The following is a 25,190-nucleotide window of genomic DNA, read 5'->3' on the forward strand; positions in this document are numbered from 1 at the left end:
GTTACTCCTGTGTGGTGGTGAGGTGCTGGAAGGTTGGAGTTAGGTGGGCCATATGGCCTGCCCTGCCCTTTGAAGCTAGCTTCCTGCCTTCAAGTACAGTGGGAGGGTACTGTGCCGATAATAATGTTGAAGTAATATTTAACTACTAGTACAGTTGTACATTGGTAGCTGAATGCCTTGGCTCCCAAACAAATCAGCTCCTGAACGATCAAAACCCGGAAGTGAGTGTTCTGGTTTTCAAACAATTTTCGGAAGCTGACCGTCCGGCACGACTTCCGTGGCTTTTGATTGGAGCTTCCTGCAGCCAATTGGAAGCCACACTTTGGTTTTCAAATGGTTCCGGGAGTCAAACAGCCTCCCGAAATGCATTCTGTTCGAGAACCAAGGTACAACTGTACAGTCAGATTCTGTCGTAGAGGGTTCAGGTGTAAATGAGGATTGGGGAGGCCCGTGCAGAGAGGAAAGGCAGCCGGGTACACTTGCTTGGGCCTCAGAGGGCTAAGCCAGCCAGAGGCCTCCCCCACCATGTACCGACCGCTTCCTCCTCCTCCTTCTTTGTCATTGTCTTCTACTTTATAACTTTATTCTAACAAGACTTCCCACCTCAGACAAGCTTTGCACGGGCCTGGAAATGGGGTCCTCCACCTTTGGTGCAAGAGGTATCTTAACAGATTATAGCTAAGGACCCCCTTTCACCTTTTGCATGTGACCATCCTATTTTGTATGTGGAGGGGTGGGGACTACATTGTCCTTCACCTCAAGCTTCAACTTGCCTTGGGCTGGCCCTGAGCAGGAAATCCCTGCTGTTCCACCAAGCCAGTTTGGGCCCTGATACACCAATTTAGATCCGAGACAATCTTGAACTGCCCCGAGCCCTGGATCTGGATTGTGATCCGGTAAAAGCAAATCTGCAGAAATCCCACTGACTTGCGTTGGGAAGCTATAGCTTCTCCTTCTCCTTCTGTATTTTTACACAGGTGCATGAAATTTGGACACATGTTAGCCCCTTACGAGGGGATTACCAAAGAGCCACAGGTTTTCATGGTAGCCACCTCTAAAACTTGCTTTTTAAAAAAAGCAGTTAAATACTGTACTACATGGGTATATGAAATGTTACATTGTATGTGTGCTGCTTGTGCACTGACCATGAACAATACACTCATAAGGCTCTCTGTCTCGCACTTGCTCTCTCTCTCTCTCTCTCTCTCTCTCTCTCTCTCTCTCACACACACACACACACAGAGCAAAGTACTAATAAAAGCAGACACATAATCCATACCTATCCTGCTGTTGACTAGGAAATACAGTATAGTGCTGCATTTTGATGTGTTCCCTGCTCCAAACCAGCTTTGATCTGAAATAAGAAAAAGAACAATATAACTGCATTTTAAGCTGGTGATGTGTGCATAGTCTTAGTCAAGTTTTGTTGTAGTAAAGGGCTGTTCTTGTACATCTTGTCATGAGTTTGTGGAATGCAAGACACCAATAATTCCTGCATTTACTAAGTGTTAGAAGTTAATCAGTGCTTGGAGTATCAAGATGGGCTGCCAGACACTGAATTTAGTAGTGTCAAAATATAGGCCAAACCAGTTTTTCCCATGCTCAGGAAATCACCTGGATGAAGAGCCATCATGGACAGCAAAAGAAAGGTGATTAACAAAGCAAGTTTTATATATGTGTACATAAACCATATATCATAAAGACACCACAGTCTCTGTTGTGCCTCATTTCCAAAGGAAACGTGAACCCCTGGAATCTCTTGCCGCTTAGAGATTGGAGTGGCGTGTAACAATATCATTACGTTTGCTGACAGAATTACAATATTAATAAGCGTTATTTTAGAAACCACTTTGATTATTGGTTTTTTTCTTCTTCTGTTGTTTATTCTCTTCGGTACACATTCATTTTCTTTTATCTGCTTTAGGGATTTAAGGACAATGTGTATCGGCAGAGAAGGAAATATTTTGTCGACGTTGCCATGAATTATAAATAGTGAGTACAGAACTTTGTTTGTTGTTGTGGAATTGCTACTGATTCAGGGGGGAAAAAGGACACCGTCTGCTTAGGTGTCCAGATTCTCAAGCAGCAGCCATGAGGAGTGGCCCATTTACACAACTGAATTGGTAGGGTGAGCATCTAAACTGGGCTTATTTGGAGTTGAGCTGTGGAACGTAGGAAGTTGACTTACCAAATCAAGCCATGGTCACTTGAATGCAAAGGCTGAGCTCTATCACTGAACTACAGCCTTCTCCTTGACACTTCTGGCCATCACTTTATTTATTGATTTGTTCATATCAGAAATGGAGAACCTCTCTGTCTGGCTCTCTCTACTTGCTATACTCTTCCTAAGCCACACTCCTGCTTCGAACCTTCCTTGAGAATTTTCGCCTAGCTGGCATGTGTCCTTGAACTCTCATAATGCTTCTAGCTTACCTGGTTGAGAGAGGTGTGTGAGGGCCAGGGGAAGGGGAAGAACAGTGACCTTCCTGCTCACCCCCCTTCATGCAGCGTGTGTGTCAACTCACATAATGGGCTATGTAGAGGTCAAATTAACAGAAAGTTAACACCAGGAATTAAATGACTGGCATTTTTGTTTCTTTGTTTCGTAAGAAAAAAAGATGTTACGGATCCTAGTGTGAACAAGGGGATACCAAAAGTTGTAAAACAAGCAAAATACTTTATGGTATGACTAAGAAGTTAGAAACTAGTATGCAGCTTGCTTTCTCAAAAAATCAATTTAAATCTTGTAACCTGACAGCACCAATTCAAAAATGCAGGTTTAGAAACAGTGCGAGAGCACCTTGCAATGCAACTGTAGACAAGCATTTGGAGAGAGTGATTTGGAGAGAGCGATGCTGAGAACAATATGCATAAGCTTCTTGTTGGAGCCAATGAGATTAAGTCCTTAAGTGGATAAAATATTTACTGCATAGTTGACTTTCTTTTGCAAATGTACGAAATTGCTTGAAAAATACACAAGAAAGCTTTCTGAGCGGTGGGTTCGCAGGGCAACTTTTCAGAGAGAGAGAGAGCAAATGTACAGCAAATGTACAGCACCTGGAAATCATACTTCAGAACAGGACAGCCTTTCCCCCCCCACCCCCCAGGATTAAACTAATGTAAAAAAATGCATCAAACATAAGGGTAGCTGTCATGAAAAACCCACCCTGAATGTAGGAAAGTACTGAGTGAGCAGGCCTTATTCGCTGAATTTTTCAGAGGCTTCTATTCCTAAATTGCTCCTGTTCTCAAACAAGATGTCATTCTTTAAATGGTCACTCTCATTGTCAGCCATGTCACAAATTAAAAGGACAATTGTCAGCCATGTCACAAATTAAAAGGACAATCAAAAGAAATAAATTCAGAGGGCTGGGAGGGCGAAACACAGTTGGGAGGGCACCATTTGCCCCACCCTCGCTGTGGGGCTCTCAGAAGAGCTGCTATCATGCCTTGTCACCTCAGCTGCTAGCTCAACACACCAATCACATTAAATGGTTTATGGCCTGGGTAGGCAAACTAAGGCCCAGGGGCCGGATCCGGCCCAATCGCCTTCCAAATCCGGCCCACAGACAGTCCGTGAGTCAGCATGTTTTTACATGAGTAGAATGTGTCCTTTTATTTAAAATGCATCTCTGGGTTATTTGTGGGGCATAGGAATTCATTCCCACAAGGTGTGAGGGACAGTGGACCGGCCCCCTGCTGAAAAAGTTTCGTGACCCCTGGTTTATGGCTTCCATCACCACATGAAAGGTCATGTACTTCCTTTACCAAGAGCAAGCCTGCTCCTCTCTCCTTCTCTTCTCTCCCCACTTTCTCTTTGAGTCAGGCTAACTCAGTTCACAGGACGTGGGTGGTGCTGTGGGTTAAACCACAGAGCCTAGGACTTGCCGATCAAAAGGTCGGCAGTTCGAATCCCTGCAACAGGGTGAGCTCCCGTTGCTCAGTCCCTGCTCCTGCCAACCTAGCAGTTCGAAAGCACATCAAAGTGCAAGTAGATAAATAGGTACTGCTCTGGCGGGAAGGTAAAGGGCGTTTCCGTGCTCTGCTCTGGTTCGCCAGAAGCGGCTTAGTCATGCTGGCCACATGACCCAGAAGCTGTATGCCGGCTCCCTCGGCCAATAAAGCGAGATGAGTGCCGCAACCCCAGAGTAGGCCACGACTGGACCTAATGGTCAGGGGTCCCTTTACCTTTACCTTTAACTCGGTTCACAGAATTTTGTGTGTGTTGGGGTGTGTGTGTGTTTCCACACAAGGATTTTTTTCCAGCCAGAACTCACCAGAACTGAGTTCTAGCACCTCTCAGGTGGGTGCCATTGCCATTATAAAAGAACAAGGGAGGTGTTCATGGTGAGTTCCAGCATTTCTTGTTCTAGAAAAAGAGTGTTGGTCTCACATTTTGGATTAATTCTTGGCTTCCATTTAAGCTCCTATATGCTCTAGAACCTAACCAAAATCCTAAAGAGCTCCAGCTAGAGCAAATTTACCACAGGATTGCACTTTTACACGAGTGACTTACCTTGTAACGAATAATGCCACCTCCAAATGCTACACTTGCATTTTTCTTTTCTTTTTTAAAAAAAGTCTTTGCAGATCAAGCCTACATTTTGAATTCATTACGATCCCCAGGAGTTAGTAAATTTTCAGCGCTACCTACAAATACCTGCTGCTTTTTGCAATTTTCTTGTCACGCGAGCTTCCAAGTCAAGCTAATTCCAATCACATTCTCATTTTACTCATAATGGGCCAAACTCTTCACATTCCCAAGAAGGCACATGCTAATTTGATGTACTTTTCTGTTTCATGCTTTCTTTTTTTAAAGTTCTCATTTCCCCCTCCCTCCCCTGTTTGTGGTTTCTGCCTACTTCTTTGAGTTCTCGAAGCGCACAAGGAGGGGGGGGGGGGGAGAGATGAAAACATTTATTTCCCCCTCAGCAAACAGTAAAACTTGGCAGGAAAAGAGCATGCTTAAAAGCCCATAAACACACACACACACACACTTCAGAGTAAGGAGAGGGAGGGCATTTGTGTCTTGTGAGCAGAGGCAGCAGTTTTTCTCTCTGGATAGATCACTGCTGTTCTATTAGCATTTTATATGGATATGGATCTCCTAAATGTTCCTTTTTGCAAGTACCTTTTGCATATCTCTGCTCAGCTTCAGCTGTACTTGACTAGTTTCAAACCAGCCCAAACCATTCCCCTCCTCCCCCCCACTTCTACCCTGCTGTGCTGGTGTAAGAAAATGGGGAAATGTTTAAATGTGTACGCAGTTCAGCTTAATTAATGCATGCAAATGAGCCATGACTCCCCCAGCTTATGAGTAGGGGACGCCTATCGTTGGCAGCTATTGTTATTTACCCAGACTGTATTTCTGAGGTTGCTTTGGCCGTGAAATTCTGCTTGCTCCATAAGATGCAATCAGCATCAGTGACTGGTCATTTCTAGAGGACAGTATGTCTTCTTTGACTGTCCTTAATGGTTTCTTGGATGAATTTATACTGATAGTAAGAACCTGTGCGTTGAATCTTTGATTTGTACCCCATCTTTCTTTCAACATGAGACCCAAGGTAGCATGCATGAGGGCTCTCATCCAGGGACTGGCCATAAAAAGACCTGGTTAGGTTCAGCAAGGTGGTAACTTCATGTGGCTTCAGACCATACACTGATTTGTTGTTGAGAAGGCTGGGCAATGTTTGCATTACCACGTTCTCTCACACTTTCCAGTGCATTTCCCCTCTCAGTTTCTTTATTGCAAAAAGCCCAGTGTTTGGTAGAAATGGGCTTGTTGCTTATAGCTTCGCAATCAGCTTTAATTGAGTGACCTGAATTTTACGGTATGTAATTGAATCCCACCCAGAAATAGTGGCAGCATGGAAGTACTCAACTCCTAGGAGGTACGATGGAAAGGCCCAGGTATGTTTAGCCTGGAGAAGAGAAGATAAAGGTGGGGGGAAGAGACATGAGAGATGCCTTCAAACCTCTGAAGGACAGCCATACTGGAGAAGAGGAGGTTAAGGGGTGATATGATAGCCATGTTCAAATATATAAAAGGATGTCACATAGAGGAGGGAGAAAGGTTGTTTTCTGCTGCTCCAGAGAAGCGGACACGGAGCAATGGATCCAAACTACAAGAAAGAAGATTCCACCTAAACATTAGGAAGAACTTCCTGACAGTAAGAGCTGTTCGACAGTGGAATTTGCTGCCAAGGAGTGTGGTGGAGTCTCCGTCTTTGGAGGTCTTTAAGCAGAGGCTTGACAACCATATGTCAGGAGTGCTCTGATGGTGTTTCCTGCTTGGCAGGGGGTTGGACTCGATGGCCCTTGTGATCTCTTCCAACTCTATGATTCTGTGATTCATACTGAAGAAGGCTTGGTCTCCGTTGCTCTTCCAGAGGATACTATAATCTATGGGTGGGAGATTACCAGGGAGCAGATTCTAACTAACATGCGGAGAGCTGGTAAGGATTGATCAGCCACAGAACAGACAACCTCAGGAGGTGATAGGTTCCCCTTTGCTAGAGGCATTGCAGCAGCTGCTGAGCTGTGATTACAAGAGCATTGAGCAAGAGGTTTAGGCTCTGTGACCCCCAACTCTATGATTCATTTCGGCCTTCTGTGTACTATCCATTCAGTTCCACCACGGCTTGCTAACAACATCCGCCCCCCACCCAGCTAAGCAAAACCCTTGTTGTAATTGTTTGTTAGTGAAAGAAAGAAGTGAAGGTGGGAAGAAAAGAAAGGAAGACGACTGTGCTTAATGAGAATTTCCAGGCTGAATAGGCAGCCTCAAAGCACATTAATTCCAGATGATTCTTTCTCCACAGAGGATACTTATTATTGGAGCAGCTTCTATAGTGAGGATTGGTATCAGTTCCTGCATCTAAGAAACATACTGAATAAATCCTGCTTTACTGGAGTTGAGAGAAGGTCTTGAAAGGAGGGGAGAGTAGAGGGTTCGTCTAGGCAGCAACGGGCCTTTCAGTATTCAAAGTGCTTTATGATTGTTATCACATTCACAATAGCCTTCTGAGAAATGTCATTTTCTAGGTAGGAGACTAAGGTCACAACCACACGATGCATCTAAAACCATGCTTATACCACTTTAAGTCACGGCTTCCCCAAAGAATCTGGAGAACTGTATAGTGTACCCCCTCCCCTCAGAGCTACAGTTCCCAGCACCCAGAACAGCTCCCAGGATTCTTTGAGGAAACAATATAGTTTTATTGGTTTGTTTAGATGCATAACAAAATATAGGTAGCCAACTAAACCAAATCATAACCATAGCTGTCAACGTTTCCCTTTTTTAAAGGGAAATTCCCTTATTCCAAATAGGATTCCTCGCAAGAAAAGTGAAAAGTTGACAGCTATGATCATAACACTTCTCCCTCCCTCCCTCCCTCCCTCCCTCCCTCCCTCCCTCCCTCCCTGAATCTTGCCAGCTACCTGGTAGTATTCATGTCCTTGTAATATTCATTGCCCTTTTAGTTCTCTACAGGGTTCTCCTATGTTACTCCATCTGGGTTGTATGGAAGCATCCATCATAGCTATCGTTTCCCTTTTCTTGCGAGGAATCCTATTCAGAATAAGGGAATTTCCCTTAAAAAAAAGGGAAACGTTGACAGCCATGGCATCCATCCACAGCACGGTCATCTCCAGCTGGAAGTATCAAGAAGTCAGTGTTTTAGAATTCTTCTTTTTTCTCCTCTGATCCTGCCCTTGTGTTTAATACAGAGAATAACCACTTACAGGCACAAGGATAGCATTAGAATAGCCTTTCAGAGCAAGCAAAAGAAGAATGTTAACCTATTGCCCCCTAAGAAGACATTCTATTAAAATGCATTGCTCCAGATGCATTATATTATTTTGAAACTGCATCTATTTGGGTCTTTCTCTTTCTCTCCCTGTAATAAAACTGATCTGCCTTACAAACTGTACATGTCATTGAGATTACTGAAATTAATGTGTATGGCGTACTCCAAATATGTAGGAAAACCACTGTATCAGCCTTCCCCAACCTCTTGCCCTCTATATGTTTTGGACTTCAACCCCTTCATCCTTGACCATTGCCCATGCCAGCTAGGACTGACGGCAGTTCAAATTAACTAGAGAGACCAGCTTGGGGGGAAATGTTCTATATTGTAACTTTTTTAAAACCCCTTTGGATTGTGCACAGTTGATCTCAGATCCTGAGGGCATAAATGATTCGGGCAGCAAAATGTCATGGGCAGGCCCTTATCTCCACCTTCTCTCCGTGTGATGTCTGGCTTGTACAGAAAACCCAGCTGTTTCTAAGAAGTTTGAAGGGTGAACCTGTTACATGAAGACTATGTGAAGAACTAGGAGTGGAAGGGAAAAGATTCTTCTTAAACAGGCCTGGCGAACCTTTTCAGCACAAGGGCCACATTGCCTCCCGAACAGTGTTACGGGGGCCACATACCAGGGGCAGGTGAGGGAAGATGCAGAAGTAGGTGGCGCAATGGATATAACACTTGACTTTCGTACAGCAGGCTGCATTCCTCCATCCATCCAAGCAAGAAAACAAAACTTATTATTAGCATAATTCAAGGAAGACACATTCCACTCCGGTAAAAGCGTCTGGGAAGGCTGTGACACAGGGCAGTGAGTTGTGTGGCCTGTGGAGAGAGCAAGATAAAGAGATCTGGAGGGCTGCATTCTGCCCCTTTGGTTCCTTACTCTTGTTCTGCATCTTACCCACTGCTCTAGCTGAAGAGAGCATGACTTTAAGATCTGTTTTGGGACTAACACCAGGACACACCTGGGGGATGAGACAACAGCCACATCAGTCTTTTGCTGGAGATGATAGCAGGCATTGGGTGCAACTTGCAAATGGGCTATCTGAAAAATAGTTATTCCTTCTTTTGAGGTACCAGTGTCTGTCTATGTTAGGGGGGTTTGGAAGGGGCTTATGAAGGGTTGATGGGAGCATATAACTGAGAGGTAATTGTTTTCAAAACCTTTGTATTTTGTATTTTTTTTTCTTAGTGGCCAGCCAATCCCTAGAGTGGACTATACACCTGAAGAAATAAAAACTTGGGGAGTGGTGTTCAGGGAGCTGACCAAACTGTATCCTACTCACGCCTGTCGAGAGTATTTGAAGAACTTCCCTTTGTTGACCAAGCATTGTGGCTACCGAGAGGATAATGTCCCTCAGCTGGAGGATGTTTCTATGTTTCTTAAAGGTAAGGGTGAAATCTGACTTCTAGCAGAAAAAGGGTGCTGTAAAAATAATTGTGTCGCATTTCAAGTGTTACACAATTGGCCAAGTAATGAGAGCTGTTTATACCTTTATTCTTCGCACGACAATTCTGTACGTTGAATAAGCAGTTATGGAACAAATCTGTATGCAGGGAGGGGGAAAAAACCCATCAGGAATCTCTACCATCTCTCCTTTGGGGAATTGTTACAGCTGAGAAAATTCTCGCTGTGTTGAGGGAGTTTTGCACGAAAGTCCTGGCTGACCCCCAATCCCCTGAGAACGTCTCTATTATGACATGTGTCTTTTTGACTATACATGCCTAAACCCATCTGAATACAAAGCAAAGCAGTCAGCTCTGTGTTTGGAACAAACCAGTGCACTGACAATCTTATATGGAGTATGAACAATGCCTCCTTATTCACTACATTTTGCATTTTCAAGATGGGGACTCCATATGTCCTGGGTAGTAAGGTTTGTATGGTTGAATGTTTGTAAAGCAGTTGGAGGTAGTGGGGTCAAGCTTCTCCTCCAAAATGGGCCTGTCGCCAGATGTTCCCAGCTGCCTTTCCTGAAGTCATAACTGAGCTGGAAGTTTGCACACTTCCAGCGACAACACTGAACTTGGCTGGAAGGTGCACCACTTGGTGTGCTCCAAGCCTCCTCCTCAGATGGTAATGTTGATCATCTGCCAGTTGCGTTACTCATGACTCATCTTCTGTAATCCTCCCTTTCTAATCCTCCCAAAGGCATTGCTTCTTTGCAGTGCTTTTTTAAAAAAGAAAAAGAGGCGCTGGTACTCACCAGGAAGTTGTTACAGTATGTGCCACACTTTTAACATTTGGGGGGGAAGGTGCCGGTACTGCGTACCCATGAGTACTGCCAGGAGAAGAAGAAAAAGCACTGACTCTGCCAGACTTCCCTTCCTTTCAGTTCAGGTCAAGACTGGAGCAGGCTGAGAGACAGTCTAATTATAGCTGCATTCTGTGTATCCTCATCAACTCCTCTAGTATGGAGATGACATTTGTCCCGTAGCACTACAGAGTAATAACAGAAGGCCTCTCCTCTCCTCCTCATCCCCCTCTTTTGGAGACCTCTGTTTTGGAGTCTCATTTATTTATTTACTTCACTTTAACCCTATTCTCTCTCCAAGTTGCCCAGAGTGACAAACTAGTCTCTTGCTTCCTTGTATTCTACAAAAAAACCACACACAAAAACCACAACCCTGTGAGGAAAATTAGGCTGAGAAGAATTGATCCGAAGTCACCTGGTGAACTTCATGGATAAGTGGGAATTTGAACCAAGGTTTCTGCAGTTCTAGTCTGACACTCTCAGCAGGAGGTAGCCAATATGGTGCCCTCTGGTTGTAGCTGGGAGTTGTGGTCCAGCAACATCTGGAGGGCACCATTTTGGTTGCCCCCTCACATCCAGCCACTGCATAACAAATTGATTGTGGCTGTGTATACATTATCTGGCTTGAAACACTGCTAGGTCATTGTAAAGCATTTTGCTCATGCTGGGCTGCTTTTCTCATTATGTACTGCAAACCATGTAAGATAGCTCAGGGAAAACCAACCTGCCCTGTAGCACTGCCCAAATCTCTGTAGTCTCCCAATCCTGAACTAAGGGAAGCTCAGGTTGTTTCTGGATGTTCTTGGGATTCACAAAGAGTCCAAACAGTCCACTCACTGTCTTTTGAGCTCCAAGCACACAACTTAGGTCTCTTCTAGGCACAGGTGTGGGTTTTTCAGGTGTGTGTCTTTTTTTTGTTTTGTTTTGTTCTGGTGCTTTTCTTCCTGGAAAGATTCAGAAAACTTGATTGCTGTTTGTGCTGATTCAGCAGTAAAATGTGGGTTTCCCCAGGGAAAGTACTGGGGGGGAAACACACCAAGATGACACTCAGACACAACCTGGAAAGCCCAGACCTGTGCTTAGAAATGAAGCAAAAAGGGAAGTGTGACTGAGCCCTTACTCAGTAGCATATGGCCAAGTACAGAATATGAACAATAAAAGACAGTTAAGAAAGGCTAATAGTGTAAAGCAAACCTTTGGGAATGTGAGTACAGAACAAAACAACAAAGCTAGCTTGCCTAAATCTTGGAACCCATCAGCAAGCTTCATCCTGACACAAGGTTATTGCAGTGCATGATCCTTCATCTGAATGAAGGCCTTCGATGCAGGTCAGAGACCAGTTTTTGTACTAAAATACAGAAGTGTAGATTTTCCTTCATCCAATCAGGGCCTTGGGGTATATTTCCTCACCCCAAGGACAGTGTACATGCAGGATTTCTTGGTGGATTTCTGCACAGCCATTGTGACCTTGATGCAATCCTGCATGAGGCACACAGGTGGCAGGATGAACTAATTAAACAGACCCATTTTTTCCCCTCAGGAAGACTGCACCCAGAACCCTACATAAAAAGCCATTTTAAAGCGAGTCAAAGGGGGATTTATTTGCAGCTGTTCTTTCTCTCCGTTTGGATTGAAACTGGCTTGGGTAGTCACACTTCACCACACACAGAATTTAATAGGAAACCAAAGGACAGGCATGGCTTTTGGCTAATATCACATGTACACTGCTTCCCAGACCACTGGTGGGAGCATACCAGGTGCAGAGTAAATGGTGTGTGTGTGTGTGTGTGTGTGTGTGTGTGTGTGTGTGTGTAGACACAGCCTATGTTGAATGATCCCACCAAGGCCATAATCTTTCCTTATCCTTCTGGAGATGCAATGTGGGCACGTTAGTTTTAGACAGGGCAAACATCACTGAGGTCGCATGTGCTGCAGTCTGCAGGAATTGCTGTGGGAAGTCTCTGATGCTGACACAGTTTTTGTCAAAGAAGATGAGGCAGATGTCAGACTTATTTGCCCCTTATCTCTGGGTTCAATTTGACCTGGTCGCTTGCATCCACTCATTGTTCCAGGCCCTGGAAGATCTCTTTTGAGTTTCAGGGAGTTATTATTAGGGCTGCCTTTTCCGGTGTTTTGGAGTGCCAATATTTCTTACAAATACTAAATGTTTAAATTGGGGGCAGGGGAAAGACCCCCCCCCAAACAAGTTCCCACTATGACCGCAGAAAAGTCACAGCAAAATATAGTCCTAAGAACCTGAGAAAGATTTTTCCGATCAAAAATAAAATATTGTGTATGGCTTGAAAAGCTAACCTGCCCCAGCTCCCATTCCTTCCTTTATTCTGACTTTATGGCTACTAGCACTTAACATTAATTGGCTGACTGCTCTTTGAGCTGGGTTGCATCTTTCAAAGGTGAATCCTGCATTGTTCTCTGGATCCCTGAGGAAGGACGCTGAAACACAGTTCCTTTTTTTTTTTCTTTGCTTGAAGGTAGAAAAGCACTCCAAGGTTCAAATGTGTGCTCTCAGCCAAAGACAACAGTCACAATTTTTCTTTTTCTGAAGAGGACTAAGCTTAGCTTATTTAATTCTAAGCAGTAACTAATGAGATGAGAAAGAGCTTGAGAAAGAACCGTCCTGTTCATAAGTGAAGATATGTTTTGGAGTGGTGTCAGCTGAAGACATTCCTTTTTTCCAACAAGCCTTTTGAGTGGAGATTTTTTAATCCCAATCTGTATTGGATCTGGGGTTGTTAGTTGTATGACATTTGTTTTAATGGTTAAATTGTTTTGAGATAATTTATAGGAAGCACTTCATAAATGGAATGAAATGATAGACAGATAACAAGGTAACTTCCCCCCATCTGACCTTTTCGGCATTTCCTTTCTTTTCGACCTCAGTGTTTACAATCAACCCCACATCATCACTCAGGATAACACTTTGGGCCTTTGGTCCATAAAAGCTTATGCCATAATAACATCGTCAGCCTTTAAGATGCCACAGGGTTCTTTGCTGTTACAGAAATGTTTGCCGATGATTTCCAAATGAATAATGTGCCACCAGATTTCATGAAAGATCTGAGGCTATTACACATAGAGGTAAATCAGTGTTTGCACCAAGTATCCACCCAGCACGAAATTGCTTGCCATTCAGATAATTTTTGCATATACTACCTGCATGATACACACAGCTGGCAGCATGTATTTGCTCCCCCTTAATGTTGACAATTTTATGAGGATACTAAAGATAAAATGCTTTGTTCAAACCTGTATAATGTATAAAGTGGCCCTGAATCCCCCCTTTTAATCTGCTGCTGTAGATAAAACAGGAAGGTGATTAGTGATATTGGCACATTGTAACCTTGGTGTTTTCCCCTCAGCTAAATGATCTGCATCAATTCATCCATTTTATTTTCTTAAGGAATGTCTAGCTGGTACAAATGACGTTTGATTCTGTAGGAAAAATATGGAATAGTTTGTGTTTTCTGTTGATTAACACATATACTCGGATAATTTTGGTTTTTCTACCACCAGAAAGGTCTGGATTCACAGTCAGACCAGTTGCTGGATATTTGTCGCCTCGTGATTTCTTAGCTGGCCTTGCCTATCGAGTTTTCCACTGTACTCAGTACATACGCCATGGCTCTGATCCTCTCTACACTCCAGAACCGTGAGTATAATTTCTCATAACTTAGCATTTATTACATTTATTTTTTCCATGTTTCCTCCAAGCAGGTGATGATGAGGTGAATGGTTCTCTTCTCTACCTCCCCTCAACTTTTTCTTCTCATAACAGCCCTGTGAGGTAGGTTAGGCTGGGAGAAGGTGACTGTCCCAAGGTTATGCACTGAGTTTCACGGCCATGAAAACCATAGGGTGACTTTGGGCAAGTTCCTGTCTCTCAGCTTAACCTGCCTCACAGGGTTGGGATGAGAATAAAATGGGGAGGAGAGGCAAACCACTTAAGCAGCCCCGATCCCCTTGGAGGAAAGGAAAGGCGACATGAAAAAAAATGTAACAACACTACTTGGCTTCTTCAGTTAGAGATGTTGCACAGCTCCACAAATCCCATTTAATTTCAAGCCTGTGGTTCTGCCTCTTTGAACTGTTTCATGCTTCTGGACCAGCTACAGCACACCCTGCCAAAATCATGTACGTTTGCACATACCTGCCTCTTTTCTCCAGGGCAAGGCCCAGCTGCTTCTGCGTCCGCCACTGTTAATGGTGTGTGTAATGACAGAGAAGCAACTTCCATGAAACTCACCTGACATTCCAAGGACTCTCGTATAGGAGGGGAGAGATAATATCCTCATTGTCCTGGGGAAGGAAAAGGTTCAATTGGCGGACCCCTGTCCTTGACACCATGGTGTCTTTCCTGTATCTAACCAAAAGGAGGGAAGGTGCAAAGCAGCAAACGGTGTGCTCAGGCGCCAGGGATGCAGGACATTCACAGAGCGTAAAGGGTTTTTGAAAGCGCTCAGCTTCCTCTTTCTCTGTAGCAAATGCTCAGGACTGCTGTGAAGGCCAATCAGTTATTAAACAAGAAGAAGAAGAAGAAGAGTTTGGATTTGATATCCCGCCTTTCACTCCCTTTAAGGAGTCTCAAAGCGGCTAACATTCTCCTTTCCCTTCCTCCCCCACAACAAACACTCTGTGAGGTGAGTGGGGCTGAGAGACTTCAGAGAAGCGTGACTGGCCCAAGGTCACCCAGCAGCTGCATGTGGAGGAGCGGAGACGCGAACCCAGTTCCCCAGATTAGGAGTCTACCGCTCTTAACCACTACACCACACTGGCTCATCCCTTGTTCCTTGAGCTTGTTGTCACCTGGCTTTTATCTGTGTAACAGCAAGCACCTCAAGAGCGTCACTCTATGTGCATTAATTCTAACCCCACTGCTGGAGGGCACCTTCTCTGAACAGAAACCCACCTAGAGACTTACATGAACCCCAGTCTCACATTTGCAGACAATATTCTAATTCCAACCTCTTCCGAGGGATGTCTAGATCAATTAATCTCTGCCAAGTCTTTCCTGAAACAAAATCCTGGTATTTAAGACTGGCAGTGATGAACATTCAGATGGCTTCACCCCCCCCCCACTCCACCCAGTCCTGGGAACTGCATTTTGTTGAGGGGCAAACTAGAGTTCCCAGGATTCTTTGGGACGTGGTATAAACACGCTTCAAATATATAGTGTGGATGTGACCAAAGGGGTTCTGTTGTAGTGCCTTCTATTAGCAAACTCAGATAGTGAGAGCCAACAGGTATGGAGTGAGACGGGAGACCCTGAGACTTAAGACGGCAGTACCAGCATGCTCAAGGGAACTCTAAAGTCTGCAGCAGAAGAAAGAAAGAAAAAACTTTTAAAAAAGGCCTGAATGGGGCAAATAAGCAAGCAAGCAAGCAAGCAAGCAAACAAACAAACAAACCCTCAGGTCAATGAGGACTGAGCATGCTCAATAGTCACAGAATAATGAGTGTCAGTTGGAAAAGAAAACCAGAAAAATAGGGCCCCACTTCTGGTGGCCCCCACATCATCCCTAGCCAACAGGACCAGTGGTCAGGGATGATGGGAATTGTAGTCCCAAACATCTGGAGGGGCGGAGTTTGCCTATGCCTGCTCTACATGTTCATTGTTTTCTTGCTGGAGTTTCAATATTCTTTTCTTCTATTTTCCCATCTTTTTTTAAATAGAGAAAAGAAGCCCAAAGGGAATTCTATTAATATTGATGTCTCTTTGTTGAAATATCTGCTGTTTTTGGCACTGAATTATTTTATTTATTTTTTATTGTAATGTCTTTTGACTTGCACCAATAAACACTGGCATTGGTGTTATTTCTGTGATATCACATTTGGTATGATCCCCAAAGCCATGATGGATTTAGAGCAGCCATCGGTAAGTGCCCTAAACAGTATGATATTGTGAAATAATCCATATCCTGATAGACACATGAGCAATCCCAGAGCACGGAGATGATGTCAAAGACCACCAAGTGTCCATGGACAAAAACTTCACAGGTAATCAGCACACTGAACCACCTGTCCATGGGTGTCATCTCCTGCATCCGGGATTATTTATGTGTATATTAGGATATGGATTATTTCAAAGTCTCATACCGCTTTGCTCTAGGATATTTTCATGCTAGCAACAAATGGTAGCTTGACATTTGTTTTTGTTTTTTGCTAACCTAGAAACTACTCAATATTGATCCAAAGCAGAACTCTGATTTATAGTTAGCAGAGTAAAAACTTAAATACGTTGCAGGATTCCCACAATATAGTTCAGAGGCAATTATATTTCATCCAGCAGAGCTTTACTGCTACTATAGGCAAATGAGCATAATGGTCACAAATCCAACACATTCAGGATTGGCACTGTCCATAAGAAATCCAGTTGAGGAGACTTAACTTAGACTTAAAATAACTTATAATAAGTCTAAACCTTAACACTAAATACAGAACACCACACCAGATGGAAAGAGAGACAGAAAAAGAGAGTGAAACCCAGGTGCCTTCTGACCTATTATAGCCAGCATGACCTTGACTGAGACAGTGCTTTTTTCCCCTAAAAAAATGTTTAGGGGGACTCTCATTTTCCTACTCATATTGAAATACTGCCCCTCAATGAGGCCAAACTTAGATTCACAAAATGTTTAGGGGTATGCGTACCCCTGTGCCCCCCTGGACAAAAAAACACTGGAAAGAGATAACAAAACCAGTTTAAACCAGCTGTACTCAGCTTCTCTGAAGGAATAACCCAAACATCATGAACCTCCTGCTTGTTTCTTTCACACAGAGAAGCTTCCAGAACCATTTTAAATTAAGTAGACTAGGAAAGATCTCTAAACATCAGATCAATAATTTCTGCACTAAGAAATGCAAACTGTCATGACTTTCAGAGTTCACATTTACCAAAAAAGCACTGGGACCTGTAACAAAATGTTTCCGTGTGACTGTTCAGTGTTCCAGTCAGCCAGCCAGCCACCCCTTTCAGGGCACTCCATTCCACACTTACCTGCCCCAAACAAACACTCAGTGTTTTGTGGCTACTGAGCATGCTCAGTACTTGCTAAATTGTTTTGGGGGTGTTTCCCAAGAGGTTCTCATTTGTATTTCTGCCAATGAAAGACCAGCCCAAGTCATGCAGATTTTAGAGGGTCTCATTTAGAAAGGTCTCTTTCAGCCTCGCTGGCTGAAAACCCTTTCCTGGCAATGCCCGACACTGAACTTGCAGCAAAGCATGGTTGCTAATCCAGTGTTGGTCATACTCAAAGTAGATCTATTGAAGTCAATGGACTTCTATCTATTAATTTCAGTAGGTCTACTTTATGACTTACTTGGATGTTCGTTCCATAAAAAAATGTAATAATAAATAAATAAATTGTTCTGCCATTGAGACTGCTGCACCTGTAAAGAAAGGTTACGGCCGGAAGTCAAGTTCCGAAATCAATTGAGGCGCTCATGTTCCACTCAAGAGTGTTCTCACATATTCCTTAGAGAAATGCTTGGAACTGGGTGAAAAGGGGGCATTGTAATGTGAAACTTGACACATGAACTTGTCGCCTGCAGGAGAATTTGGATTATTGTTCACCTGGTAACAAAGTGGCCCTATTCCCAACAGACGAGCCTTTCACAGGAAGCGCAAGGTGACAGCTCTGAATTGAAAATGAATGCTGAGCCTCTAAGACTTCGGCTCCATTCACAATCCCCATGATGTCTGTTTCCATATTGTCCAAGACATATGAATACGAAAAACAGACAAACTGGGAAACTCCTGCTTGCTTCCTATTGTCCTGCTCATGCATAGCATATTCCTGGTGTGCATGTCTGTGATTCAGTGAACAATAGTGGATGGGCTGGCATGAATAACTCAGGCACGTACTGTGCTCTTTTGATGGGCAGTATCAGGAATATAATGGGGGAACAGAGCATAGCATTAAAAAATAGGAATACATATTCCAAGTATTGTTTTGCCTGAAAACAGAGGCAGTGGGCTCTCTTTATTTGTACAAAAAATGCAAACTTGCTTTTTCCCTCCTGAAGAGGTTGCTCAAAGCAACTAACAACATGCAAAACACAAAAATAAAAACACATTGGGGTTTTTTTTTAGCGCTGCTTTACAGTGTCAAATTTGGACCAAAAATACTTTAATGTGAGTCTGCACGGGAAGTTTAAAACCCCCCACAGTATTCTCCAGTTACCGTCAAAGATTTATTTTTGTAAACAAACCTTTTAATACTTATGACAGCCAGATTCATTTTTTTTTTAAAGCCCACTGAACTGCTTCAGGTTTGGCTAAGAGGTTTGCATGCATCAGTTCTCTGAGTCCAGTGATGCTTTTATACTCCGACTAACTTTGCATTTTAATTCCCTTGCAGGGATACATGCCATGAACTTCTGGGGCACGTGCCTTTGCTCGCTGACCCTAAATTTGCCCAGTTTTCCCAAGAGATTGGACTGGCCTCCCTGGGATCTTCTGATGAGGATGTCCAAAAACTTGCAACTGTGAGTCACTAAGTTTTAAAAGTGTGAGTTTTGCTTGATTCTTCAGAATCTGTCAAGTTTACTAAAATGAAGTGTTTCTCAGTGTGATGACAAAACATGTCACCCTCTTTCTTTGGCAACACCTCCTCTGATTGGTTTGTGGCTGAGGTATGCATGCTAGCCTCAGTGGCCCGGAAAGACCTGGCAGCTGTGTGTGGTTGTGTGATTGAAGGTAGTGGTGCAATGAGAGAACATTGATTTTAACACTTTCCCTCTTTCTTTCTTTCTTTTGCCTAACATCTCTGAACTACAGAAATGGTTTGTACCTATAGAATCTAAAGATTTGGGACAAGCTTTGCACTCATTACACTGTGTTATTTGTCTCAGTGTGCTTTTAGAAAAGGTAAAGGTAAAGGTAAAGGGACCCCTGACAGTTAAGTCCAGTCGTGAACGACTCTGGGGTTGCGGCACTCATCTCGCTTTACAGGCCGAGGGAGCCAGCGTTTGCCTGCTTCTGCAGACAGTTTTTCCGGGTCATGTGGCCAGCATGACTAAGCCACTTCTGGGGCAACAGAACACCGAAACCAGAGCAGTGCACAGAAACGCCGTTTACCTTCCTGCCAGAGTGGTACCTATTTATCTATTTGCCCTTTGATGTGCTTTCGAACTGCTAGGTTGGCAGAAGCTGGGACCGAACAACGGGAGCTCAACCCGTCGTGGGGCCTTGAACCACCAACCTTCCAATCGGGAAGTCCAAGCGACACAGTGGTTTAAACCACAGCACCACCCACGTCACCTTTAGAAAAGATCACTGTAAAGGATTATTATTATTATTATCATCAATACCACATGGGGGAGATGGGTGAAAAGCAAGCTAATTGTGAAACACGGCTTCTTCATTTATTGCATTTCAAGGGCAGTACCGTGAATGTCAAGGAGATGAACTCAGGGCAGTTCCATCTGACACTGTCCAGAATGAGGAAGGCCTCAGGCGCAGTGATCCAAGGTTGCAGGGGACAGGGGTATGATGGGTGGAATGAGAACAGGATAGCGTCTTGGGATCGAAACAACCACAGCTTTGTTTATAACAGATGTCAGTAGGCTTTGGCATAGACATTGGGTATGGGTCCTGAACAGAGAAGGGAAGGCCTGGAAAACCCCCGGAAAAATCCTGAATAAACCTGACCATTTGCTAGTTGATTAATCCTTCAGGGTGAATTCTGGATTTAAGAATCACTCTACAATGAGAGTCAATTCTGGGCAATCCTACCAGGACACCACTGGGAAGTTCTGTGGCCCATTAACCCTCATCTGGGCCTTCAGACAGAAACCTTCTCCTGGACCCCTTTACTGGGGTACCCTGACACTTTGACTGGAGTGATGAGGGGTCTCTTACACATACCCTTTTTCAGGACTAAGGATCTAACCCAATGCCTTTTTTTGTTTTTTTGCCAACAAGTTGTAACAGTTGCTACTAGGTAAGCAAAACCTCCAGACAGGCCCAGTTTTGTCTGCCGGAGAATTCCTCTCTGGCCCTAAATAGCCCCATAGCAAGGTCTTACGCACATCCTGCTGCCCACCCCAGCTAAAGCCAAAATTATAGGGAGGAGGGGAGAAACCCTATGCTCACAGCACTGACCAAGCCACACACTGCTGATTTAAAAGAGATTGGGCAGACCTGGTTGAAACCAGCCAGCTCACCAACCAACCAGAGCCACCCCACAATTCCCACCACCACAACCAGCACACAATTGGTTTGACAGGGCTTTGAATGTCACAGGCAGTTCCCAGCTTCCTGCGCAGATATCCAGTGCAATGATGACATCAGGTGGCTGCACAGGAGAGGAACAATTTGCACCCCCAGGTTGCCTCCTGCGCCCATGTTGGACCACAATCAAATAGTGAGCGATCTTTGCATGCATGAGGAATGAGGAAAGGCCTTGCATGTGTGGAGCTCCATGTCTGATCAGAGCTCTATACTAGGAACATCTGAACCAGGAAAGAAGCAGCTCCCTCCTTCAAAACTGGGTTGTTGTTTTTTTGCAGAGATTCACATAAAGACAAAAGCCCTAGTATTCCTTTAAGTGCTGAATTTATGGCACTGGCTGCTAGAAAATGTTATTTATAAATGGAGGGTTTGGGAAGACTATAAATATTGAAAGAAAACTCCAGTGCTACTTCCCAGGTAGTTTTAGAAAAGGGATTTAAAAACCATGGGAGGAGGAATCAGAAATATTTCTGAAAGTGTGTAACAATGCAGGAAACAAGTGGCTAATGTGCAAGCACTGTGTGTCTATCCCAAGCAAAAAAAATGGATATTTGGACGTGTGAACTTTCTGTTTACACCATGACAAAAATTAGCAGCTTGGATGAACATACACAACTCCACTCATGCAGATGTTTCATAGTGTTTTCTTCAGTGAGCTGAGAAATAACTGGTGTTTTCTTGCAATGAAGAATCTATATACGTGCCTGGATATGCCCCCCCAGAGTCATGAGGCGTCAGAAACACCCAGTACAGTTATACTTTGGTTCTCAAACAGAATCCATTCCAGAAGTCTGTCTGACTTCAGAAAACATTCAGAAACCAAGGCACGGCTTCTGATTCCCTGCAGGAGCTTCCTGCACTCAATTGGAAGCTGCGGAAGCAGTGTCAGATGTTCAGGTTCTAAAGAAATGTTTGAGTCGCAAGGCGTTTGACAACCAAGGTACGCCTGTATTTATAATTTTGGGGAAATGAGTGTCTGCTGTGTACTGCCACAGTTCACAAGATGGTTGTTTAGTGATTGGTATGTTCTATCTTTATCCTTTTTTGGCTGGTCTACACTATTTGGGTAAATGTATCAGTGCCCATTACTCTGGAAATGAAGATGTTAGTATTTGGTATACAAGCTTTCTGTGGCTTTTTCTATTACGAAACTATCTGAATATCTGTCCAATTAAGGAATTGCTGTCAGGAACTAATTGGTTTCATTACACTCTTTCAAGTCCCCCCCCCATCTTTAAAGTAGCTTTTCAACCTCTGTCTTTAAAGTGCTAAAAACTACAGTCTTCTCTGCTATTTCTTGGTAACATTTATTGTGATATTTTAATCTACTGCTGAGGAATGAAAACCAAACAACTTTTGCTCTTTTGCCACTGCACTGTGTACAGAAATCTGGAGAAATTAATTGCTTCTGAAGCTGGGAGAAATTGAGGGTTTTAAAAAAATGCTTATAAAGTTCATATTTATTAATATGGATGATTTTGAATGTCATATATCTATATATAGCCAAGCTCAAAAGGAGGTTTACAAAAGGAATGGAATCATCAGTGAAAAGCAACTTAATTATTTAAGAATTATTAAAACCAACGATAAACTAAAAAACAGATTAAAACACTTGTCAACATTTCACATGCCTGGCTAGGCTTGCCTGAGCAAAAATGTTCTTAGCGGGCCCTGAAAAGAGTAGAGGGAAGGCACCTGCAGAGCGCTCCAAAGTCCAGGTGCTGCTACACTTAACAATCAATTTCTCACCTTTGGAGAACAAGTATTATGTGGCACCTGTAATAGTGCTAGTTCCACGCCAGTTTACTGTGTAAATCAGTCTTGGTCCCTAGTTGTTAAGGGCTTCGTAAACTAATAACAAAACCTTGAAGTTTGCCTGGTAGCAAATTGGCAACCAGTGTACGTCTTTGCTGACAATACTCCTATCCGCAGTTGTACCACAGCATCCTGCAATAACAACAGCTTCCGGATCAAGCCCAAAGGAAGCCCCACACAGGAAGCCCCATTGCAGCAATGCAACCTTGAATTAAGCAATGCATAGACTACTGTGGCCAAGCTTTTTCTGGCCCAGGAACGGCCATAACTTTTGCTAGTGGCAGCTAGTAAAAGGCTCCTCTAGCTATTGAAGCTACCTGGGTCTCCTCCAGGGACAGAGCTGAATTCAGAAGCACTTCCAGACTGTGAGCCTGCTCCTTCAGGGAGAGTGCAACCCTGTCCAGGGTAGGCCAAATTATCCAGCCCGGGAGCCCCTCACCCACAATGCCTCCATCTTTGCCAGGATTCAAGCTCAGCTTGTTTTCCTTCATCCATTCCACCACTGCATCCGAGCACTGGCTTAGGGAACTGCACGGCTTCTCCCGATTCAGATGCCATTGAGAAATAGTGTCATCGGCATACACCTTACCTGCAAACACTCCATGACAGCTCCCAGAGATTTCATATAGACAATAAATATATGGATATTAAAGCACATGTATAGATATTATGTTATTATTTCATATGGATAGTAAATAACATGGAAGATAACAGGCCTTGGGGAATATGCATATCTTGGCTGAATTTTGTGCAGCCGTTAACAACTTGAGGACCAGTTTACCTCACCTCATCGGTCCCATGTGACTGCTTCAATTGTTGGAATTGGCACTTTTACAAATGCCACATCACAACCACACCACACCTGTAAGGACCAGTTTAGTGTGGTATCATCTGTACTTTGGAACTCCCAGCCTATTGATATCGATGAAGGTGCCTTCGCTGTACAGTGGTACCTCGGGTTACAGACGCTTCAGGTTACAGACTCTGCTACCTCGGGTTAAGAACTTTGCTTCAGGATGAGAACTGAAATCGTGCACCGGCGGCGCGGCAGCAGCGGGAAGCCCCATTAGCTAAAGTGGTGCTTCAGGTTAAGAATAGTTTCAGGTTAAGAACTGACCTCTGGAACGAATTAAGTACTTAACCTGAGGTACCACTGTATTTCGGCACCTGCTGAAGACATTCTTGTTTAGACAAGCTTACTTGTGTTTAGAAACTTTGTAGGAGCTTTATTTTGTTTGTCTATTTTACTGTGGTTTTAACCTGTTATGTTTTAAATGACGGTTATAAATATTTTAGTGATAATTTTCCTCCTCCTCCTCCTCCTCCTCCTCCTCCTCCTCCTCCTCCTCCTCCTCCTCCTCCTTCTTTGTAAACCACTTTGAGGTTTTCCTACTATCTAGCCTTACGTAAATTTTATGAAAAATCAATCAATCAATCAATCAATCAATCAATCAATCACAACACCACCACCCAAAACACGCCTTTTGCTGCAGAGTGCTTAAAACAGGAAGTGCTCTCTGCTATTCCCCAGTCAAGTGGGATTGTAGGGAGAGGAACATTTTACACCTTTCCTCAATTCTGATGGAAATGCCCCCCCCTTCTATTAAACTCAACAGCATGGAGTCAATATCCATGGGAATTGCAGGGGAGTGAAGATTTTAGCAGCTGAGAAAGGGTTGCCCACCAGGGAAAAGATGACTAGGAGATAAAGAGTGTGAAGTAGTTCTGATCTTGCTCACTGCCATTTCTGACTCAGTCTACCTGCTGGCAAATTACCTGCCCCTGGCCTTTCACCCCAGGTGGCAGTAAATGTTCTCAGTTACACTAACATGTTTGTTTGGGTGTGTGTGTGTGTGGCAATGGGTCTATATTGCAGTACCTGTTGCGGCTTTCAGAAGGGTATGTAACCCTAAATCTATAATGTTTTCAATTCCCTGTTTTGAAGTGGAAGTTTCTGGCATATGTAAGCCCAGAGCATGTCATTCAGAAATGTGTATCAGGGTGTGATCTTTGGCCTGACAATAGCGTGCCCCTCTTTTCGTCTTTAAAGCACAAGAGCACCTGCTTCCTTTCACCAGCAAAAGATTGGTAATTCAAGGCTAGGTTGAACAGATATCAACAGTGGATCTGTTTTTCAAGAACCCACTATTTGCAAGCCAGTTGCAATTTGGGTAGCATAATTGGTATTTGTTGAACAGCCAAGACTGGCAAACCTCCCTATTCTGTAGCAACACAATTTCCTCTGCTATGTAGCCATAGTCTTGATGTCAAAATACCATCCTCTCAGTAATGACTGCAGTATTTGAATTGGTAGGAGTCCACCACGCACATGGAAACTAGACATCATTTGTAAAGTCTGTGTGAAGTCCTGGAACTCGGAGCCGGGCAGGCGTGATGTATTCATTATGATGAGCATGTCTCAATTTATATTCTTCGGAGTTCCAGGTAGATGAGAGCAGAAAGCAACATCTAGGGCACTGCAACATTTCTCAGATCACAAGTGACTGCAGATGCCAGGGCAAATGAATCAGAATTCTGAAGACTTACTTAGCATTTATATAGCACTTTGTATGCTTAAAATACTTCACATAACTTTATCTCAGTAACCTTGACACCAACCATGTAAGTCTGCCAGTACTGATACCCAGCTATTGAATAATAGGTTTTTTTGAAAGCAGTGCTGGGGAATCTGTGGTCTTCCAGATGTTGCTGGAATCTAGCTCCCCTCATCTTATCACAGCCAAGGTTTGGGAATTACAGTTATGCAAAAGGAACGGTTTGATCATTTAGTTGTTAAAAGCTCTGGGTGATATTATTTATAGTTTAAAACCACACTTGCACTAATAGAAAGCGGCTTTCACCAGTCACGAAACTGGAGAGGTGTGCAGGGGGGAAAGACACAAAAGCTACCCAGAAATTTAGCAGTATTCAGCACGTATTTTCTTGATGTTTTATGGCGATGTTTTCTGAGGGCCCCCTATAATGAGCATTAGCCTGCATGTCAACTTTCAGGCACAAAAACGCAATAGATCTTGATATTCGAGTTAATAAGAGAATAATGTG

General features: G+C 43.6%; 1 protein-coding gene across 1 annotated transcript in view; it reads left to right on the plus strand.

Moving 5' to 3' along the window:
* The window catches only part of TPH2 (tryptophan hydroxylase 2), a 62,512-nt gene that overhangs the window by 12,975 nt on the left and 24,347 nt on the right, over window positions 1–25,190 (plus strand). Inside the window, exons 5-8 of the mRNA XM_028747685.2 lie at window positions 1,925–1,992; window positions 9,001–9,197; window positions 13,598–13,733; window positions 18,439–18,565. Coding sequence (XP_028603518.2) covers window positions 1,925–1,992; window positions 9,001–9,197; window positions 13,598–13,733; window positions 18,439–18,565 — 528 coding nt within the window. The remainder of the gene's footprint in view (window positions 1–1,924; window positions 1,993–9,000; window positions 9,198–13,597; window positions 13,734–18,438; window positions 18,566–25,190) is intronic.

Source organism: Podarcis muralis, chromosome 10, assembly GCF_964188315.1.
Source record: "Podarcis muralis chromosome 10, rPodMur119.hap1.1, whole genome shotgun sequence".
Taxonomy (NCBI): domain Eukaryota; kingdom Metazoa; phylum Chordata; class Lepidosauria; order Squamata; family Lacertidae; genus Podarcis; species Podarcis muralis.